The 17462-nt window shown below is 43.3% G+C and overlaps 1 protein-coding gene, 1 non-coding gene and 1 pseudogene across 3 annotated transcripts in view; 2 read left to right on the top strand and 1 right to left on the bottom strand.

The window, feature by feature from the left end:
- Positions 1-17462, top strand: part of Mypn (myopalladin) — a 106112-nt gene that overhangs the window by 6472 nt on the left and 82178 nt on the right. For both annotated transcript variants that reach the window (XM_008832655.2, XM_008832654.3), the window contains exon 2: positions 8516-9403. In XM_008832655.2, the coding sequence (XP_008830877.1) occupies positions 8517-9403 (887 nt within the window). In that variant the 5' untranslated portion in view covers position 8516. The remainder of the gene's footprint in view (positions 1-8515; positions 9404-17462) is intronic.
- Positions 5309-5460, top strand: LOC115070276 (annotated as a pseudogene).
- On the bottom strand, positions 5534-5637 carry LOC115070278. The gene has a single exon (XR_003849462.1). It is a non-coding gene; the product is annotated as a U6 spliceosomal RNA (small nuclear RNA).

Here is a 17462-nt window from a genome sequence, read left to right as displayed (position 1 = left end):
TCGAACTCACAGAAATCCACCTGCCTCTGCCTCCCGAGTGCTGGGATTAAATGTGTGTGCCACCAAGCCTGGCCCAATTTATTTTTTAACTTTAAAAAAATTTATTTATTTATTTTATGTGTATGTGTGTATTGCCTGCATGTAGGTAAGTGCACCCGTGTTGTACAATGCCCAAGGAGGTCAGAAGAGGCTGTCAGATCCCCTGAGACTGTAGTTACAGACAGTTGTTAGCTGCCATGTGGATGCTGGGATTCGAACATGGGTCTTCTGCAAGAACAACCAGTGTTCTTAACTGCTGGGCCATCTCTCCAGCCCTGACTATGCCACCTTAAATAGTCCCCTTATAAGTGAAAGGTGAGTTTATATTGTGTGAGATTTCCAACTACAGGGTCTTTTTAAAGCCTGAAGAAGGTTGTTACTGGCTTATCCTGAGTTGAGAAATAGGTTCAATGGGCTGGGACTATATAGCTCAGTGGCAGATGCTGGCCTAGCATGCCTGAGGCCTTGGGTTCAATCCCAAGCACCAGAAAAAGAGAGAAGGAAAAAAGGAGGGAAGTCAAGGCAGGAACTCAAGGCAGGAACCTGGAGGCAGGAGCAGAAGGAGAGACCTTGGAGGAGGGAGGGAGGGAGGAAGGAAGGAAGGAAGGAAGGAAGGAAGGAAGGAAGGAAGGAAGGAAGGGAGGAAGGAAGGGCCAGCCTTATCTCCAAAGCAAGTTCCAGGACAACCAGGGCCATATATGAGACTCCAGAAAGAAAAAGAAGAGAGGAAGGAGAAAAAGAAAAGAGAGAGAGAGAGAGGAAAGAAAAGGAAAGAGAAAGATGCTTAAAAGTATTAGCATTGACATCAAGCTTTGTTTTTAGGAAACAAGTTCTTAGGGCAGAACAGAGCCATTCCTCAGGAAAAATCCAAGGGAACAAAAAACAAAAAGAGATTCAGTCAACTAAATACATTTTCTGTGCAACTAAGTACATTTTCTGTGCGACCACACTGTCCTTCTGAATGTGAGGGCTGAGTCTGTCTTGATGACTGATGAGACATTGTTTCATTTCCAACCTGGCACCTTTTCACCAATACCATAAGATTTTCCCAGAGCAATTACTCATCTTTATTTGAAAGTGGCATCAAATCTCCATGTCAGTTTTGTAAGAGACAGAAATGAGAGAATAAGGTCAAATGTCACTGCACACGGAGCAGTAATTCTACCAAGTACCCAGTTCCTCAGGTCATAAATGCTTGGGTCTTTCTCCCCCACCCCATTCTCAACCCATGAGCAAATCATTTGCCTTTACTTTCGAAAGAGACCTCAAACCCAACCATTCCTCATCACCTCCTGCTTCCATCACTCACTGGCCCACACCTATCACCTCTAGCTAATGCACTGCAACTGCTTCCCAATTGATCAGATCACTTTCATGATTGCCCCTTCCAACTTGGGTGCACGGTAGCTGGAATTGAACTTTTTCAAAACCTGCTGTTTCTCAAAACCTTCATGGTGGCGCACGCCTTTAATCCTAGCACTTGCAAGCCAGAGGCAGGAGGATCTCTGTGAGTTCAAGGCCAGCCTGGTCTACATAGTGAGTTCCAGGACAGCTGGGGCTACAGGGAGACCCTGTCTCAAAAAGACCGAAAAAAAAAAAAATTATTTCCTCATTCCTGAGTAGAATAAAATTTAAAGCTCTTTCCATAGTCTATAAGGCCTAATGTTGGGGTTGAAGAGATGGCTCAGCAATTAAGAGCACTGACTGACTCTTGCAGAGGCCCTGGGTTCGATTCCCAGCACCCACATGGTGACTACGAACCATCCTTAACTCCAGTTCCAGGGGAATCCGAAGCCCTCTTCTGACCTCCGTGGCATTGCACAACACGGGTGCACTCACATACATGCAGACAATACACTCATACACATAAAATAAAAATAATAAATAAAATATTAAAAGATATATATATTAATTTTTGAGACAGGGTGTCCCTGTAGCCCCAGCTGGCCTGGAAGTTGCTATGTAGATCATGCTAACCTCCATCTCACAGAGATCTACCTGCTTCTGCCTTTCAAGTGCTGGGATTAAAGATATGGATTACCATACCCAGCCTCTATTTTTCTTTAAAGATTTATTTATTTTTATTTTATGTATATGAGTGTTATATGTGTGCCATGTGTGTTGGCTGGTACCCACAAAGGCCAGAAAGAGGGCATCAGATTTCCTGGAATCGGACTTACAGGCAGTTGTTAGCTGCCATGTGGGTGCTGGGAACTGAACCCAGGTCCTCCGCAAGAGCAGCCAGTGTTCTTAACTGTGGAACCATGTCTCCAGATCCTCACCCCCCCAGTTCTTTTTCACTCACCTGGTATGTGGGTGGGGCTTGATTCAATGCACCAAACACTCATTTCTTTAGACCTTGGTATTTGTTCTTTGGTAAGGAACCTCCTTCCTTCCCCCTCCACATACAATTGGTCAGATGGCTACCTTTTCCATTATAGAAGCTTCACTTAACCTTCCTATCTAAAGCAGCGCATCTTTCGTGACCTCTACCCCCATCTCTTTCTGTTCCCACCCCCTGCTTTATTTTTGCTCTTAACATTGATATTATCTCCACCAGGAAGTTAGCTCCAGGAAAACAAAGGCTTTATCTTTTGTTGACCACTGAATCCACAATACCCAGAATGATACTTGGCATGTAGAAGATGTGCAGTGAACATTTATCACATGAGTGGGATGGAGCTCAGTGATCAGGCCCATGCTAGCATATGCAAATCCTTTCTTCTTTTGAAGTGCTGTATGGCTTTTCTTTTGTCTATAAGCTTCTTTGTGCTATTTTATCTTTGCTACTTTACCCTGTAATTAGAAAAATAAATAAATAAACCAGATGCAGTGGCACATGCAGTCAATCCCAGCACTCGGAAGGCAGAGGCAAGCAGATCTCTGTGAGATCAAGGCCAAGCTGATCTACAGAGTAACTTTCAGACCAGCTGGGACTACAGGGAGCCTCAAAAACTAAAACAAACAAACAAACAATAAATACATAAATAATTTGAGTTAATAAGAAGTTCTGGTGAACAAAATAATTCAGCAAGTATTTATTTATTACCTTCCGAGTGCCATGCAGACAGAGGACAGTATCCAAACCAAATTAAGAGAGAAAAATAGACAAATTTAATATACTGAGCTAAGTGCTGTGTCTGGGAGTCAGGACAGTCAACTTTGCGAGCACACTGGAGGGGTGTCCAACCAGAGAAGAAAAGAAATCCCAAAGCAGTGATGTCTCAGCTAGAAAGTGCAGACCATGTACAGTTTAGTCCTAAGAGAGTAAAGGGAGGTGGGGATAGTGAGCAGGTTAAGCAAAGAGCAGGTTCAAAGACTTGAAGCCAGGCAGGCCATTCACGAGTCTGTTTCAAGAGAATACAGACCTGCTGAATTAAGTACAAACCTAGATCAGTGTCTTATTAAGTCTTTCTTTAAAATGGATGATTTTGCTAGTTTCACTATTTTTTTAATTAAATGTATAGCCATAGTTCTTATATGGGTGATGGTTCCTGTCACTTATTGAATACTTATTCAGTGCCAACTCCATTAAATTATCACTTTAACTTACGGAATGGCTACTGCTATTTCCAGTTTTACAGATGAGGAGATTGAGGTTTATAGAAGGTTAGACTTTTCTCAAGTTTATACAGCTAAGTGTCCGAACAAGGACTTGAACTAGTTGTATCAAGCACTGACATCTTAGGGCATGAAATATGAAATTTCTAAAGAATCCTATATTTTGAGTGCTTGGAACTTTTACTATCACAATAGTTTTTTCTAACCATAAAGAACAGAGGCTGCTACGTCAGCTGCCTTCTTTTTAAAAAACTAGATTCAGAATTATATGAATATTCTCCATTCCCACCATAAATACGAAGTTTTTGAATCTTCAATGTTAGCATCATCTGTACTTTTTCTTTTTTAAATAATGATATAATTATTGCAACAAGCCATTTGTTTTTGTTTTTGTTTTTGTTTTTGTTTGTTTGTTTGTTTGTTTTTGGTCTTTTTGAAGCAGGGTCTCCATGTAAGCCCCAGCTGTCCTGGAACTCACTATGTAGACCAGATTGGCCTTGAACTCACAGAGAACCACTTGCCTCTGCCTCCCAAGTGCTGGGACTACAGGCTTGCGCCACCATGCCCAGCTCAAGCCATGTTTTAAAGGGCTTTGCCTTCATGGATTTATTATTATTATTATTATATTTTAAATATTTTATTTATTATTTTTATGTGTATGAGTGTATTGCCTGCATGTATGTGAATGTACCCATGTCATGCAATGCTGTGGAGGTCAGAAGAGGGCTTCAGATTCCCCTGGAACTGGAGTTAAGGATGGTTCCTAGTCACCATGTGGGCTCTGGGAATTGAACCTGGGTCTTCTGCAAGAGCAGTCAGTCAGTGCTCTTAACCAGTGAGCCATCTCTCCAGTCCCACTTTCATGGAATTAATCTTCACTCTCCTGAGAAAGAGATTATCCTTTTTTGGGGGAGGGGGGAGGTCTTTTTGAGACAGGGTTTCCCTGTAGCCCCAGCTGGTCTGGAACTCACTATGTAGACCAGGCTGGCCTTGAACTCATAGAGAGCCTCCTGCCTCTGTCTCCCAAGTGCTGGGATTAAAGGAGTGTGACAACATACCTGGCCAAGATTATCCATATTTTACAGATAAGAAAACCAAAACTCAGAGAAGTAAATTTCTCAGTCACACACTAAGAGAGAAAGCCACAGTTTGAATTCGGATCTCTTTAGTTCCCAAGTCAATACTCACATCTCTGTTGCCTTACGATCTAAGTCAATAGAACATAAAGAGCTAAAGTCACATCACAGCATCATGAACATTAGCATCCCTCAAATAGAAAGCCATTCAGATTGCAAAAGCACTGTTCCTTTTTGGCTTTACATCTAAATATATATAGAAACTCTAAGTTGATGAAATAGTTGATATATAAATGAGTAACTACAAGAGTTAATTTATGAATTACTGACCATAGTATATTAACTATGCTTTCAAATAGCATTTGAGCCTTTTTAAAAAGACAGGTTCTCACTATGTAGCCCTGACTGGCCTGGAACTCACTACCATAGACCAGGCTGGCCTCAAACTTATAGAGCTCCACCTGCTTCTGCTTCCTGGGTGCTGGGATTAAAGGTGTGCGCCCCTACACCCAGCTCCTTATTTCCTACATCTGTTCTTCCACAGAGTTCATACACAAATGAAATATTTCAATTGGGGTATTAATTATACTTTTGTATACTATTTTTCATGATTCACCATCCAACAAAATTTAAAGATGTTCTGGTACAGGGAGCTACTGTGGTTATGAAGGTAGTTTTCCCAGAGCAAAGCTTATCCATTGCCAACCCCTGCAGTTTCCCCAAATGTGGGAACCTTGACTGCATAATTTGTGGTAGAGGGGGACTGAGTTTGTACTCTCCCCTGAAATTAAAAGGAAAAAAAAATGTTCCAGCAAATAAGCATATCCTAATTTAATTAGCGCATTTCTTTTTTTTTTTTTAATATGGAACACTTCACAAATTTGTGTGTCATCTTTGTAAAGGGGCCATGCTAATCTCTGTATTGTTCCAATTTTAGTATATGTGCTGCCGAAGCAAGCACAAATTAACTCATTTCTTATTGTATTACCGGACACAATTCCGATTTTTATATTATCATTCACACAATGATGGACATCTTTCTGGATAAATCTTTGGCCTCATCCAGCACCTTTGAATTTTAAATTAATCTTTTTTGAAGGCACAATAGAGCTCACTTAGATAAGTGACTCCAGCAGGAAGACTCTCAGGCTCTGGCAAGCGTATGGAAAAAAATACTTTGCTGTAAGTGATCCTTCCAGCTATCTGTAACTGCCCTCTCAAGGTGACTGCCTGCTTTGCCAACTGAGAGGTTAGTTTGGGATAGCACTGCAGAAGTCCAAGGCCTAGAGAAGTTCTTAGACAAACTTAAAATATGATATAAGTGAGGCTACCATGTCAGGGGAAAGAGATGGATGGATGGAGACAGGTTTTGTCATGAAATCTTTTTTTTTTCCTTTTTTCTTTTTGGTCTTTTTGAGACAGGGTCTTCCTGTAGCCTCAGCTGGCCAGGAACTTGCTTTGTAGACCAGGCTGGCCTTGCACTCTCAGAGATCCGCCTGCCTCTGCCTCCCGAATGCTATGATTAAAGGTGTATACCACCACACCTGGCTTTTCATGGAATCTTAAAGCCAACAGAGATTTATGATATTATTTTGGTCCCCAACTTCCCAGGACAAGGCCCCATGACCTAGTAGCAAAGACTGGCAAGCAGTCTTCATTCCAACACCATCTCTGTAGATTGATGTTAAAGAGATGGAGCTGTAAGGTCCAAGATAGTGGGAGGAATACTATCATCCCTGAGAGCCATCTATTCAGGATGGAAGACAAAATGAGCAGGCTATGAGTTACAAGTTTGCCATCCCTCTAGCAATGTCTGAATGAGTAAACAGGTGTGATGTTATCAGTACAAAATCACTTTGTATTTTTTTTTCTTTATTTTCTTTATTTTAGTCTTTTTGAGACAGGGTCTCCCTGTAACTCCAGCTGGCCTAGAACTCACTATTTAGACCAGGCCTTGAACTCACAGAGATCCACCTGCCTCTGCCTCCTGAGTGCTGGGATTAAAGGTGTGTGCCACTATACCCGGCCTGTAAAATATTTATTAAGGCTTTAAAATATTTATTTTTGAATACGTAATATATTCACATATTCCCAATTTAAAAATTAAGACTGGTGCTTAGGTCTGTGAAAAGTCTCTTACCAAGTACTACACTCTAGTATCTCACAAGTCTTCCCTTAATCAACATTAATTTAAGATACTTTTAAAAACCTAGACGTCAGGCTGGAGAAATGGTTCTGAGGTTAAAAGCACCTGCTATTCTTGCAGAGGACCCGTTTGATTCCCAGCACCTATACTAGGCAGACAACCAACACTTAAGCGCACCTACCCCAACCCCACTTACATATAACAATTTTTATAATCTTAATAAAAATAAACTTAGACTCTACATGAAGACCAAATCATCATAGTTTTCAAGAGCAGACTGAATCCAATAACAACACTGAATTTAAACAGCTTATCTCTAGTCAAAAAGCATCATTTATTTTTCATGAGCTACAAGTCTATATTTTCAGTAGCTAAATGAGATTATGCTACCAATGTCCTTTAATTTTCTATGATTCTGTTATTCAAGATTAAGAAGAGAGAGTAGAGAGCAAATATCTGTTTTTGCATACAAAATCATAATCAAAAGGTTATTGCACCGGGCATGGTGGCGCATGCCTTTGATCCCAGGCAGAGGCAGATCTCTGTGAGTTCAAGGCCACTCTGGTCTACATAGTGAGTTCCAGGACAGCTGGGGCTATAGGGAGACCCTGTCTCAAAAAAGACAAAAAAAAAGAGGTTATTGCAAATGCTATCAAAATTAGGTTTAGAAGGGTCAGTGGGATGGCTCAGTGAGTATAGACATTTGCCACCAAGCCTGACAACCTGACTTCAATCCCCAGACCTACATGGTAAGAGAGAACCAGCTCCTGTAGGCTGTCCTCTCACTTCTATGGCATGCAGTGCTCTTCCCCCACCCCCACGCACACACACATAATAAATAGATAAATGTGGTTGTAAATATCAGGGTTAGCCATTTTCTTTTCTCCAGTGCTGAAGATCAAAACCAGGGCCTTACACTGCAGGCAAGAGTTCTACCACTGAGCTGCACTGTTATCATCTAGGAGTCTTGATAGGGTTTGTTTTCTCTGCCCAGGAAAGAATGAAAAGGCAAGGAAAATCTCAGACACAGCAGAAAGCAACAGGCATTAAGCTTTATTAAAAGTAAAGAAGCACATGAAACACTCACGCAGAGAGAAAAACTCTTCACAAGTGGAGAGGGCACTCAACAACTAAAAACTTCAAAGTCCCAGGAGGACTGGGGCCTCTTAAGTGTGGTATGGGGCAGATCCTCCTCCCCTAATTTTGTATCGATTAATTTAAAGAACTTCGAGTTGATAGGTTTACAGCTCCAAACAAAGATATATCAAGGAAATGGTCTGGACTGGTCAGCAGGAGTGCAAGAGTCCCCCAGCCTTTGTCTCAGAGAAAGAAGCCAGAAGTGTGCTGTCTTTCTCATCAGTGGCTCTGTCCACTTATCAGGGATTTAGCACCCCAGACACTGTATATAAAATCACTATAGTTATGGCATAACACATAAAGAACATAATGAAATAGTAATCCCTCAGGTCTGATCCCTGGGGTTTTTATTTCTAATTTCAGAGAAAGTGCATTCAGTTTCTATTTCTTTTACCATTGGGAGTCACCTTTAAGTCACTCGATTTTATGTCTCAAAATCAGGCCAGTAAATAAATGTTGGCGCGCAGGTTCTTGACCCCACGTGCTGTAGTAGCAGAGGCTTGTTTTTGCCTAGCAGTGACCGGAACTTTCTGCTGTCACCATTACTTTCTTGCAGCATGCAAGACGACAGCCTAGAAGCCTCAACTTCCATATCGCAGCTTCTCAGAGAAAGCTACCTAGCTGAAACCAGACTTCGCGGGAGCGAGGAGAGGGGTCGAGCCGAGCCTTCCTCCAGTCCTTTCCACTTCGGCAGTCCTGCGGCTGCGGAAGGAGGAGGCCAAGAAGACCTTCCAGATCTTTCAGCCTTTCTGAGCCAAGAAGAACTGGATGAAAGTGTCAATCTGGCAAGACTGGCCATCAACCACGGCCCTTTGGAGAGATCCGAAGACGGTCCAGCTGGGAAGCGGCCGTCGGATCAGATCAAGCATTCACCCAAATCCAGCTTGGAGCCCCGGTGCTGCCAGGAGAGCCCCCGAATTGCCGCCAGCTCTCGGGAGAGCCCCCCGGACACCAAGAGGCCGCAGTACAGCTCTGAAACCCAGTCCAGGAAGGTATTTCTAAACAAGGCTGCGGACTTCATCGAAGAGCTTTCTTCCCTTTTCAAAGCCCACAGCTCCAAGAGGATTAGGCCTCGGGCCTGCAAGACCCACAAGAGCAAACCCGAGTCTCAGAGCAAGGGTGCGCCGGAGGGCAGCCCCAGCTTCTCAGACCTGACCGAGAGCCGAGAGAGAGCGTCGGTCCCCATCCCCATCCCCGCCGACAGCAGGGATAACGCGGTGAACCACGCCATCGAACAGCAGGAAGCCCGGAGGCGGGAGGCGGAGCAGGCGGAGGCTGCGGGTGGGGACACCACCCCTGGATCTTCACCGTCGTCTGTGTACTATGAAGAACCGCTGGGGCAGCCGCCCCGCTTCACACAGAAGCTGCGGAGCAGAGAAGTTCCCGAAGGAACCCGGGTCCAGTTGGATTGCATAGTGGTAGGAATTCCACCGCCCCAAGTAAGGTAAAAATGGCCCATTAGTAGTGCTTAGCCATGCTCTCGGTCCACCACGATTCACCTAGGTGCGCCTTTAACCCTGTGGCTGTGAAACCTGCATACTCCTGCTGGGTGCTGGGGCGTGGTGACGTACACCTTTGATCACAGCACTTGGAAGGCAGAGGCAGGAGGATCTCTGCGAACTCAAGGCCAATTTTATCTACACAGCAAATTCCAGACCAGCCAGTGCTATACAGTGAAACCCTGTCTCAAAAATAAAAAATTTTAAAAAGTTATATACTCTCTTTGAGAAAGGCAGGCAGGGCTGACAGCAGCTGTGTTCAATAGGAACATAATTCTAGCTATAGATGTAATTTAAAATTTTTCTAGGGCTCTGAGGTATAGCTCAGTACTGGTAGAACATTTGCCTAGCATGTGGGAGGCCCTGAGTTCAACCCCAACCCCAGACTGCAGTAAATAAATAACAATTTCCAGGGCTGGGGATGTAGCTCAGTTGGTAGACTGCTTGCTTAGCTAACACGCAGGAAACTCTGGGTTCTATCCCCCTTACCTTATAAAACAAAAGTGGCACTCACCTGTAATCCCAAAAATAATTCTTTTTTCTAGAAACCATAGTTTTACTAAGCAAAAAGAAGTAGGTGGAATTGCAGGTAATAATTGATAGGTAAAAAGTTGGCGGAGAAGGAGCGAATGGATGATGAGGCACCAAGGCACAACTAAAACTCCATCAAAATAGGGTTTATTAGCAAAGGAACACATGGGACAGATTCCCTTCCAGGCAGGGAAAATGTCTGCCTGGGTCTTGAGCTTGAGTCTTTTAAAAGGGAGGCTTTCCCCTCCTGCAGAAGGCGGGAAGATGTATTTTTTTTTTAAGTTGGGGGGGAGAGTGGGAGAGCGGGACTGTGAAAACCTGCCCTCTTTAGAGATGAAAGGGGAAGCCTGCTGTGTTGGCCAAACAGTGGAGAAAAGTCTGCTTCTCTTGACTTCAAAGACCAAGATGCTTATCAGCTAGGTTCCCTTTTCTCAGGAGCATGAGAAGTCCTTGGGATCCTGTTGGTGAGGGGGCAGGGCTAGCTGAACCTTAACAATAATATACCTTATTTAGACAGCATATCACATTTTTTTTATTTCAACATGTAATTAATATAAGAAGGATTAATCAGAGGCTTACATTGTTTGTCAGGTCACAAATTCAAAATACAGTGTGACTTCTACCCTGATAGCACTTTTCAAAATGGATGCTAAGTCTTCCTAGGAAAAATATGCTCTACATCCTTTTATTTGGGGAAGGGTCCATGGCCAACCTCAGTTATATAGTGAGTTCAAGACCAGCCTGGCAGAAATCCACTTGCTTCTGCCTCCTGAGAGCTGGGATTAAAGGCATGTATTACCAAGCCTGGCTATAGGGTCAGTTTTTAAAGGTTCGTTTTTACTTGTATTAAATATGTTATAAAGTATCCTCTACTGGCTTAGTGAACACTATTCTCCTTAATCCCAAGTGTTTCCTTAATGTGTCTGATGAGGAGCCGGGATGGTCTTCTTGCATGCACTTGCTAACCGGCCCTCATACTTCCCCTTCTCTCCTCCTACCTCTGTAGGAGCTCTGGGATAGGGATAACAGACACACAATACCAGACCTGGCTTCTACATGGGTTCTGAGGATCCCAATTCAGATCCTCAAGCTGGGGAGGCAAACACTTTGTCCTTGGAGCCATCTCCCAGGCCCCAGGGAATTCCCCTTCTATGTGCTGAACAGCCAGCTTCTCTCTGAGGCAATGACAGGAAGCAGAAGCTTCAGGACTCCTGATTTACAGGGCTCTACTTAATTTTGTGTTCTAATTTTATTTTACGTTTTTAAGTAATTCTTCCATGTTTGTACTCCCACCCAACCTGGGACCAACCTTAGCTCAACCGGTGACATTAGCTACCTCTCATTACAAAGCAATAATATGTGGGCTGGAAAGAGGCTTCAGTGGTTAGGAGCATTGGCTGCTCTTCCAGAGGACCCAGGGTTGGTTCCTTGCACCCACATGGTGACTCACAACCATTCTGAACTCCAGTTCCAGGGGTTCCGATGTTCTTTTCTAGCCTCTGCGGACATTGCATGTAGTGTGCTTACGTACATTCAGGCAAAACACTATACATATAAAATAAAAACAAAATTTAAGACAAAAAAAATAAAAACCCAAAACCCTCAGAGTAATAATATGTGAAATGTAGTTGGAATGCATTACTTTTTTTTTTTTTTTTTTTTTTGAGACAGGGTTTTCCTGTAGCCCCAGCTGGCCTGGACCTCACTATGTAGACAAGGCTGGCCTTGAACTCATAGATAGCTGCCTACTTCTCCCTCCGGATTGCTGGGATTAAAGGTGTGCACCACCAAGCCTGGACAGAATGCATTACTTTTGGAGAGAATTGCTGATATTTAGATCTCTGTAAGAGTGTGCTTTCCTACTCACCTAATCACTACTAAAATATGATTTTACTACTACTTAATATTTTCTCCACATATCTCACATATTTTCTCCACAAGGTCTCACTTTTTTTCTACCAAAACATTCATACTCTAGAATAATCATAGTACTCATATTAATAACAGTATTTTATTTATATATGCCCATGAATTCAAGATATTCTGGCCCCAAAACATATTCAGATATTGAATTTTGCTTTCAAAGGCAACATAGGGCTAGCAAATATTATCTTTATAATGGCGTAGACACTTTAAGGCCACCCAATGAGACTTCAGGGCAGGGTTCTGAGTTTTGGTCTTTGACTCTTTGGCTTCTGGCCCATGGTGGTCACACAGGATTGCTGAGTTCAATAAATGGATAGGAAATTGAGACTAGACCTGCAGGATGATTTTCCTAGCTAAGTACTGGAGCAGTTTCTCTGAACGTGAGGAATGTTGGGAACCCTGAGAAGAAGGGGCAGTGTCCCCTCCTGAGTGGGAAACACCTTGAGGCTACCATGTACTCCTGATGGTGGCTCTCCACATTTGGGAAAGAAGGAGGCAGAGCACGTCATCTGAGTGCTGAAACCAAACAAAGCCAGAAAAGTAAGGAACTCACCTTAAATTTAAATCAGGAGGTAGTCAGTTGGCCCAAGACATGGGAACAAGTTGGGACTAAAGAATACAGGGCAGTGTCTGACCTTTTACTTTAAACTAACACCTTCTGGGACTCTAGTCAGTAAAGCTCGTGTGGTATCATTCCAACAGCATGACACACACCCCTCCATGGCGTCTGGTCAGTCTAAGCATGCTGGTAAATCCTCGGATTATAGCATACACACACTGAGAGTCGTTGGTCTAACCCACTGGTTTCTGGACATAGACTGATTTAAAAAAAAAAAAAAGACCACAGACTGGAGAGCTGACTCAGCGGTTAAGAACATTGACTGCTCTTGCAGAGGACCCAAGTTTGATTCCAAGCACCCACATAACAGCTAACAACAGTAACTCCAGTTCCAGGGGATCAGTCACCTTCTTCTGACCGCCACGGGTATTGTGCAACAATATATATGTATTTTTTTGTCTTTTTGAGACAGGGTCTCCCTGTAACCCCAGCTATCCTGGAACTCACTATGTAGACCAGGCTGGCCTCCAACTTACAGAAATCCGCCTGCCTCTGCCTCCCGAGTGCTGGGATTAAAAGCATGCACCACCAGGCCTGGCCAATATGTTTTTTTTTTAAAAAAAAAAAAAAAGACCAAATCATTCAAGAATGAACTCTGTTTTTAACTGTGGCAATCTTGGCTACAAGAATGAATTCAGTGCCCAATTGAGAAAATCAACCAGAAATTATAAAGTAGCCCCTCCCCAATCAAAGTAATCTGATAGCCACCTAAAACAACTTACTCAGCCATGAAAAAGTTTATAAACCTATACATTTTAAAGAGAGACAAGGACTGGAGAGATGGCTCAGTAGTTAGTTAAAACCCTTGCTGTGTAAGTGTGAGGACCAGAGTTCAGCTTCCCAGAACACAGCTAAAAGCCAGGCAGGCTTGGTGGCCATCTGTAAACCCCAGCACTTGAGAGACAAAAACGAGGTCCTTGGGTAAGCTCGCCAGCTAGAATAGGCAGAAGTGAGCTCCTGGTTCAGTGAGAGACCCTGCCTCGATAAACAAAGTGGAGAGCAATTCAAGATGGCACATGATCTCAAATTCAGCCCCCCATACACATGTGAATGTGCACCCGCACAATTCAAAGACACACACACTCACACACCATAAACATATACACACAAGAAAAGAGAAAGACACATAAGCACCATCCATGTAGCAATACTAATTTTACCTGACAAGAATTTCCTTGCTGATAGAATTCATGTCAATATCTCAACAATTGGTTTGAGGTCAGGAAACTAGTAGGAATTCAATGAATTTATTTCTGAATGAATTTGCATTTAATTTCATGACTACAATTATATGAAGAAAATTATAATTTTCTAGGTCAGCTATTGGCTGTCAATGTTTTCCTAAGGACAGAGTTTATACAAGTCTCAGAAATCAAATATTTGTTTAGGTTTTAATTTGTGGTCAGCACCGGTGTTAAATGCAATGACATAAGTAATATAAATATGTACCTGTGCCTTCCAGGAGGTTGCAATCCAATTGAGGATGTTGTCCTAACTTCTATGGTAATAAATCAGAAGGCTCTCAGCCTGAGGACTAGGAAAGTCAAAGAAGGCTGAAGAGATGTGAAGAGATTTTAGTTGAAGACTAAACAGGAATTAGTTAGAAATGGATTCATTTGTTCATTCAGCAATTGCCTGTTGAGTTGACTAAGTGGTTCACCAAGAGTGTAAAACAGTGGAGGTTAGTGACCTTGTGAAACCACATCTAAACCATTCTGAGAGGGTAACTCGTACAGCTATCTAGTACAGGAATCAGACATGTAATCAGAGCACTGCAGTATTATATAATAAGGGATATAAAAGAAGTTCATAGGGCTAGGGACGCAGCTTAGTGGGTAGAATGCTTGCCTAGCATGCACAAAGCCCTGAGTTTGATCCCCCAGCACCATATAAAAGTAGATGTGGTGACACTTGCTTATAATAAGCACTTGGGAGGTAGAAGCAAGAGGATCAGAAGTTCAAGGTCACCCTCAGCGTCACAGGAAGTTTGAGGCCATGAGACCAGACTGGGCTACGTGAGACCCTGTCTTTAAAAGAAAAAAGGATGTAGAGGATGCAATAGTGATTCAAAAGGGATGTATGCGGGGACTAAAGGATAAAGAAAGCAATCAACAAGGGAGTTAGAGGAGGGATAGAAAGGGAAAGCAGATGCAGGAATCACAAGCTTATCTATGAGGAGAGCAGGAACAGATAAGGGAAGAGACCCCACCGAGGAGGGGCAAAAGACCAGTTCTTTTCAAGCCACAGCAACATGTTTACATAAGGCCACAGATGCTGGCACTGTCACGATTTTTGTGGGACAGGAAGAAGACCTAACTGGGAAGGAAAGCAGAGTCAGATGATTTTGAAGAGTCTGGAAACTGAAGCGAAAGAGTTCAGACTCGATTCAGAACAAACTGGAAACCATCTAATGTGTGTGGGGAAGAAACAAGATAAAAGGGAGCATTTCGGAAGGATGGTTAGGTCAGGAAAGGAGGTGCAGGGAGGCTACTGGGGAATCTGTGGAAGGTGCCCCAGGCATCAGATGCTCCAGTGCAGTGGGATGAAATGTCAGAGACCAATGTTTAGATTAAGCTGAACTTGGTGACTGACTAGACCAGAAGAATGAGTGGAGAAACTGTTCCTTATAAAAGCTGAGCAACGTGGTGTTCGTTTGTCCTAGCCTCCTTGGTGAGCTCCAGGCCAGTCAAAGACCCTGGTAGATGTTAGGGTGTCCATGTTCCATGGATGGCCTACACCCGTGCACATAAGGACAACACTGACTGGACTCAGTGGGCTATGAAAAGAGGACATGAAGTTGGGAGGGGGACGTGGTAGGGAGAGGGTGGCCTGGGAGGAGTTGGGGAGGGGGGGATGAGGGCTTGATATGATCAAAACATATTGTATGCAAGCATGAAATTCTCAAATAATGAATAGTAAAAACAAGGTAGACAGTGACTGAGGAATGATCACCTGATGTCAGCCTCCAGCCACCCACTGTATACACACGCGCATGTACACACACAGATTACTCCACATGTTTGAAGCTGGGTACCTAAGAAACAGGAGGGAGTCACTGGCCTAGGCTGACTAAATGGAAGGCAACTGATTTGTGGAGAATGATGATGCATATTAGAGTCTGGGGGCGGGGTTGGAGAGAGCAAAACAGACAGAAATGCAGACCTAGCCTGGTGTAATACCAGCACGCAGCAGATATGTGCAGGAAGATTAGGCGTTCAGGGTCATCCTCTGCTACATAGTGAGTTCATACCAGCCTGGGTTACCTGTCTCAAAGGAATTAGAACATTCCATAGAGTATCCTGGACACTGGGGCAAGTCTGGCACAGGGTCTGTGTCTCATAGAAAGATATTGAGTTGATCTAGCCCGGAAGGACATCACCAAGGCTCGTGTTTCTCTGGTATTTACAAAGGGGCTGGCTATGTGAGCAAGAAAAAAGCAACTTCTGGTTCAGTCCCTTACTAAAGTGGAAAACATTTTCCAACTTTCTTTTAACAGTAACTCCCTTAATAATATCACACACACAGACACACACACACACACACACACACACACACACTTAAGCACTCAGGATTAAAGGTGAGCAAAGAGAACATGAATCACCTCCCCCTACCTCCCCACCCCACCCCACTCAGTCCGCCACTGACGATCCTGAGGAATCTCCCAGGAACACAGATTTTGATCCAGAGAACTCTTTTAAAAACACATTAAAATTGAGCTGGGGATGTAGCATGATTGGTCAAGTGCTTGCCTAACATGCATGAGGCCCCTAGTTCAGTCCTCAGCACCACATAAACCAGGTCTGGTGGCACAGGCCTGTAATCCAAGCACTGTGGAGGTGGAGATAGGAGGATCAAAAGTTAAAGACTGGATGCCATGGCACTCGCCTTTGATCCCGGCACCTGGGAGGCAGAAGCATCTCCTCAGTGAGATGGAGGCCAGCCTGGTTTACATAGTGCGTTCCAGGCCAGCTGGGGCTACAGGAAGACCCTATCTCAAAAAGCAACAAAATCCCTCCCCCCAAATCAAAACCAAAACCAACAAAAGTTCGAGGTTGTCCCTGGCAAAGTACTGAGCTCCAGAACACCCTGAGATATGTGAGACTGTGTCTAAATAAATAAAAAGTAAATTAATGGGTCACTTCAGTTTGTTAATTAGGAATATCATGGTCAGTTAGGAAATAAAGCCTTATTTTAGCAAGAAAATATCTAAGTACACTGGTCAACTAGCCCCTGTGTAGTTAGCATTTTACCCATGTCCATTTACTCCAGTTTGGCAAACTGAACAAACATCTTTGCTTATATTATTTGTTTCCAACTGTGTAGAATTTGTTTTATAAATACAAGTGGAATCTTATATGATTGAAACTAGCATTTCTGAAAGTCCAGACGCAGTTTTGAGTCATCTTAGAAAATGAAGCATGTTGGTACCATGGCTGCAGACGAAAGAGTGTGTCGAATTCACAGCAAATGGCCATGATCTCTTTTTGCATCCTGACTCCAAATTCTTTTCCCAGGAATGTGCAGCTGGGTCACTCTGCTTGTACACAACCTCCTGAGGCAGCACAAGCTGACTTTTATCGCTATCAGTGCCTGTTGTGGCTGTTAAATTTCCTTATTACCACTTGTACTATTACCACTTGTAATATTACTACTTACTATTTGCCTGTCAGTAGCATGCCAAGGAAATAAAAAGGAAGTGAAATCGTTACTTTTTTAAAAAAAGAAAGGCTATTTTGCCAGGCATGGTGGCTCATGTCTGTAACACCCAGGTAGCTGAAGCAAAGGGATTGCTGTGAGTTCAAGACCAACATGGGCTACAGAATGAGACTTTCTCTCTCTCAAAAGGGGGGAGCGGCTGGGGATGAGATCAGTTGGTAGAGTGCTTGCCTAGTATACACAACACCCTGACTTCACTCCCCAGCACCATG

The sequence above is a fragment of the Nannospalax galili genome, unplaced genomic scaffold (assembly GCF_000622305.1).
Source record: "Nannospalax galili isolate Female #2095 unplaced genomic scaffold, S.galili_v1.0 scaffold156, whole genome shotgun sequence".
NCBI classification, from domain to species: Eukaryota; Metazoa; Chordata; class Mammalia; order Rodentia; family Spalacidae; genus Nannospalax; species Nannospalax galili.
The sequence above is the reverse complement of the archived record's forward strand: the minus strand, read 5'-3'. Positions and strand labels throughout refer to the sequence as shown.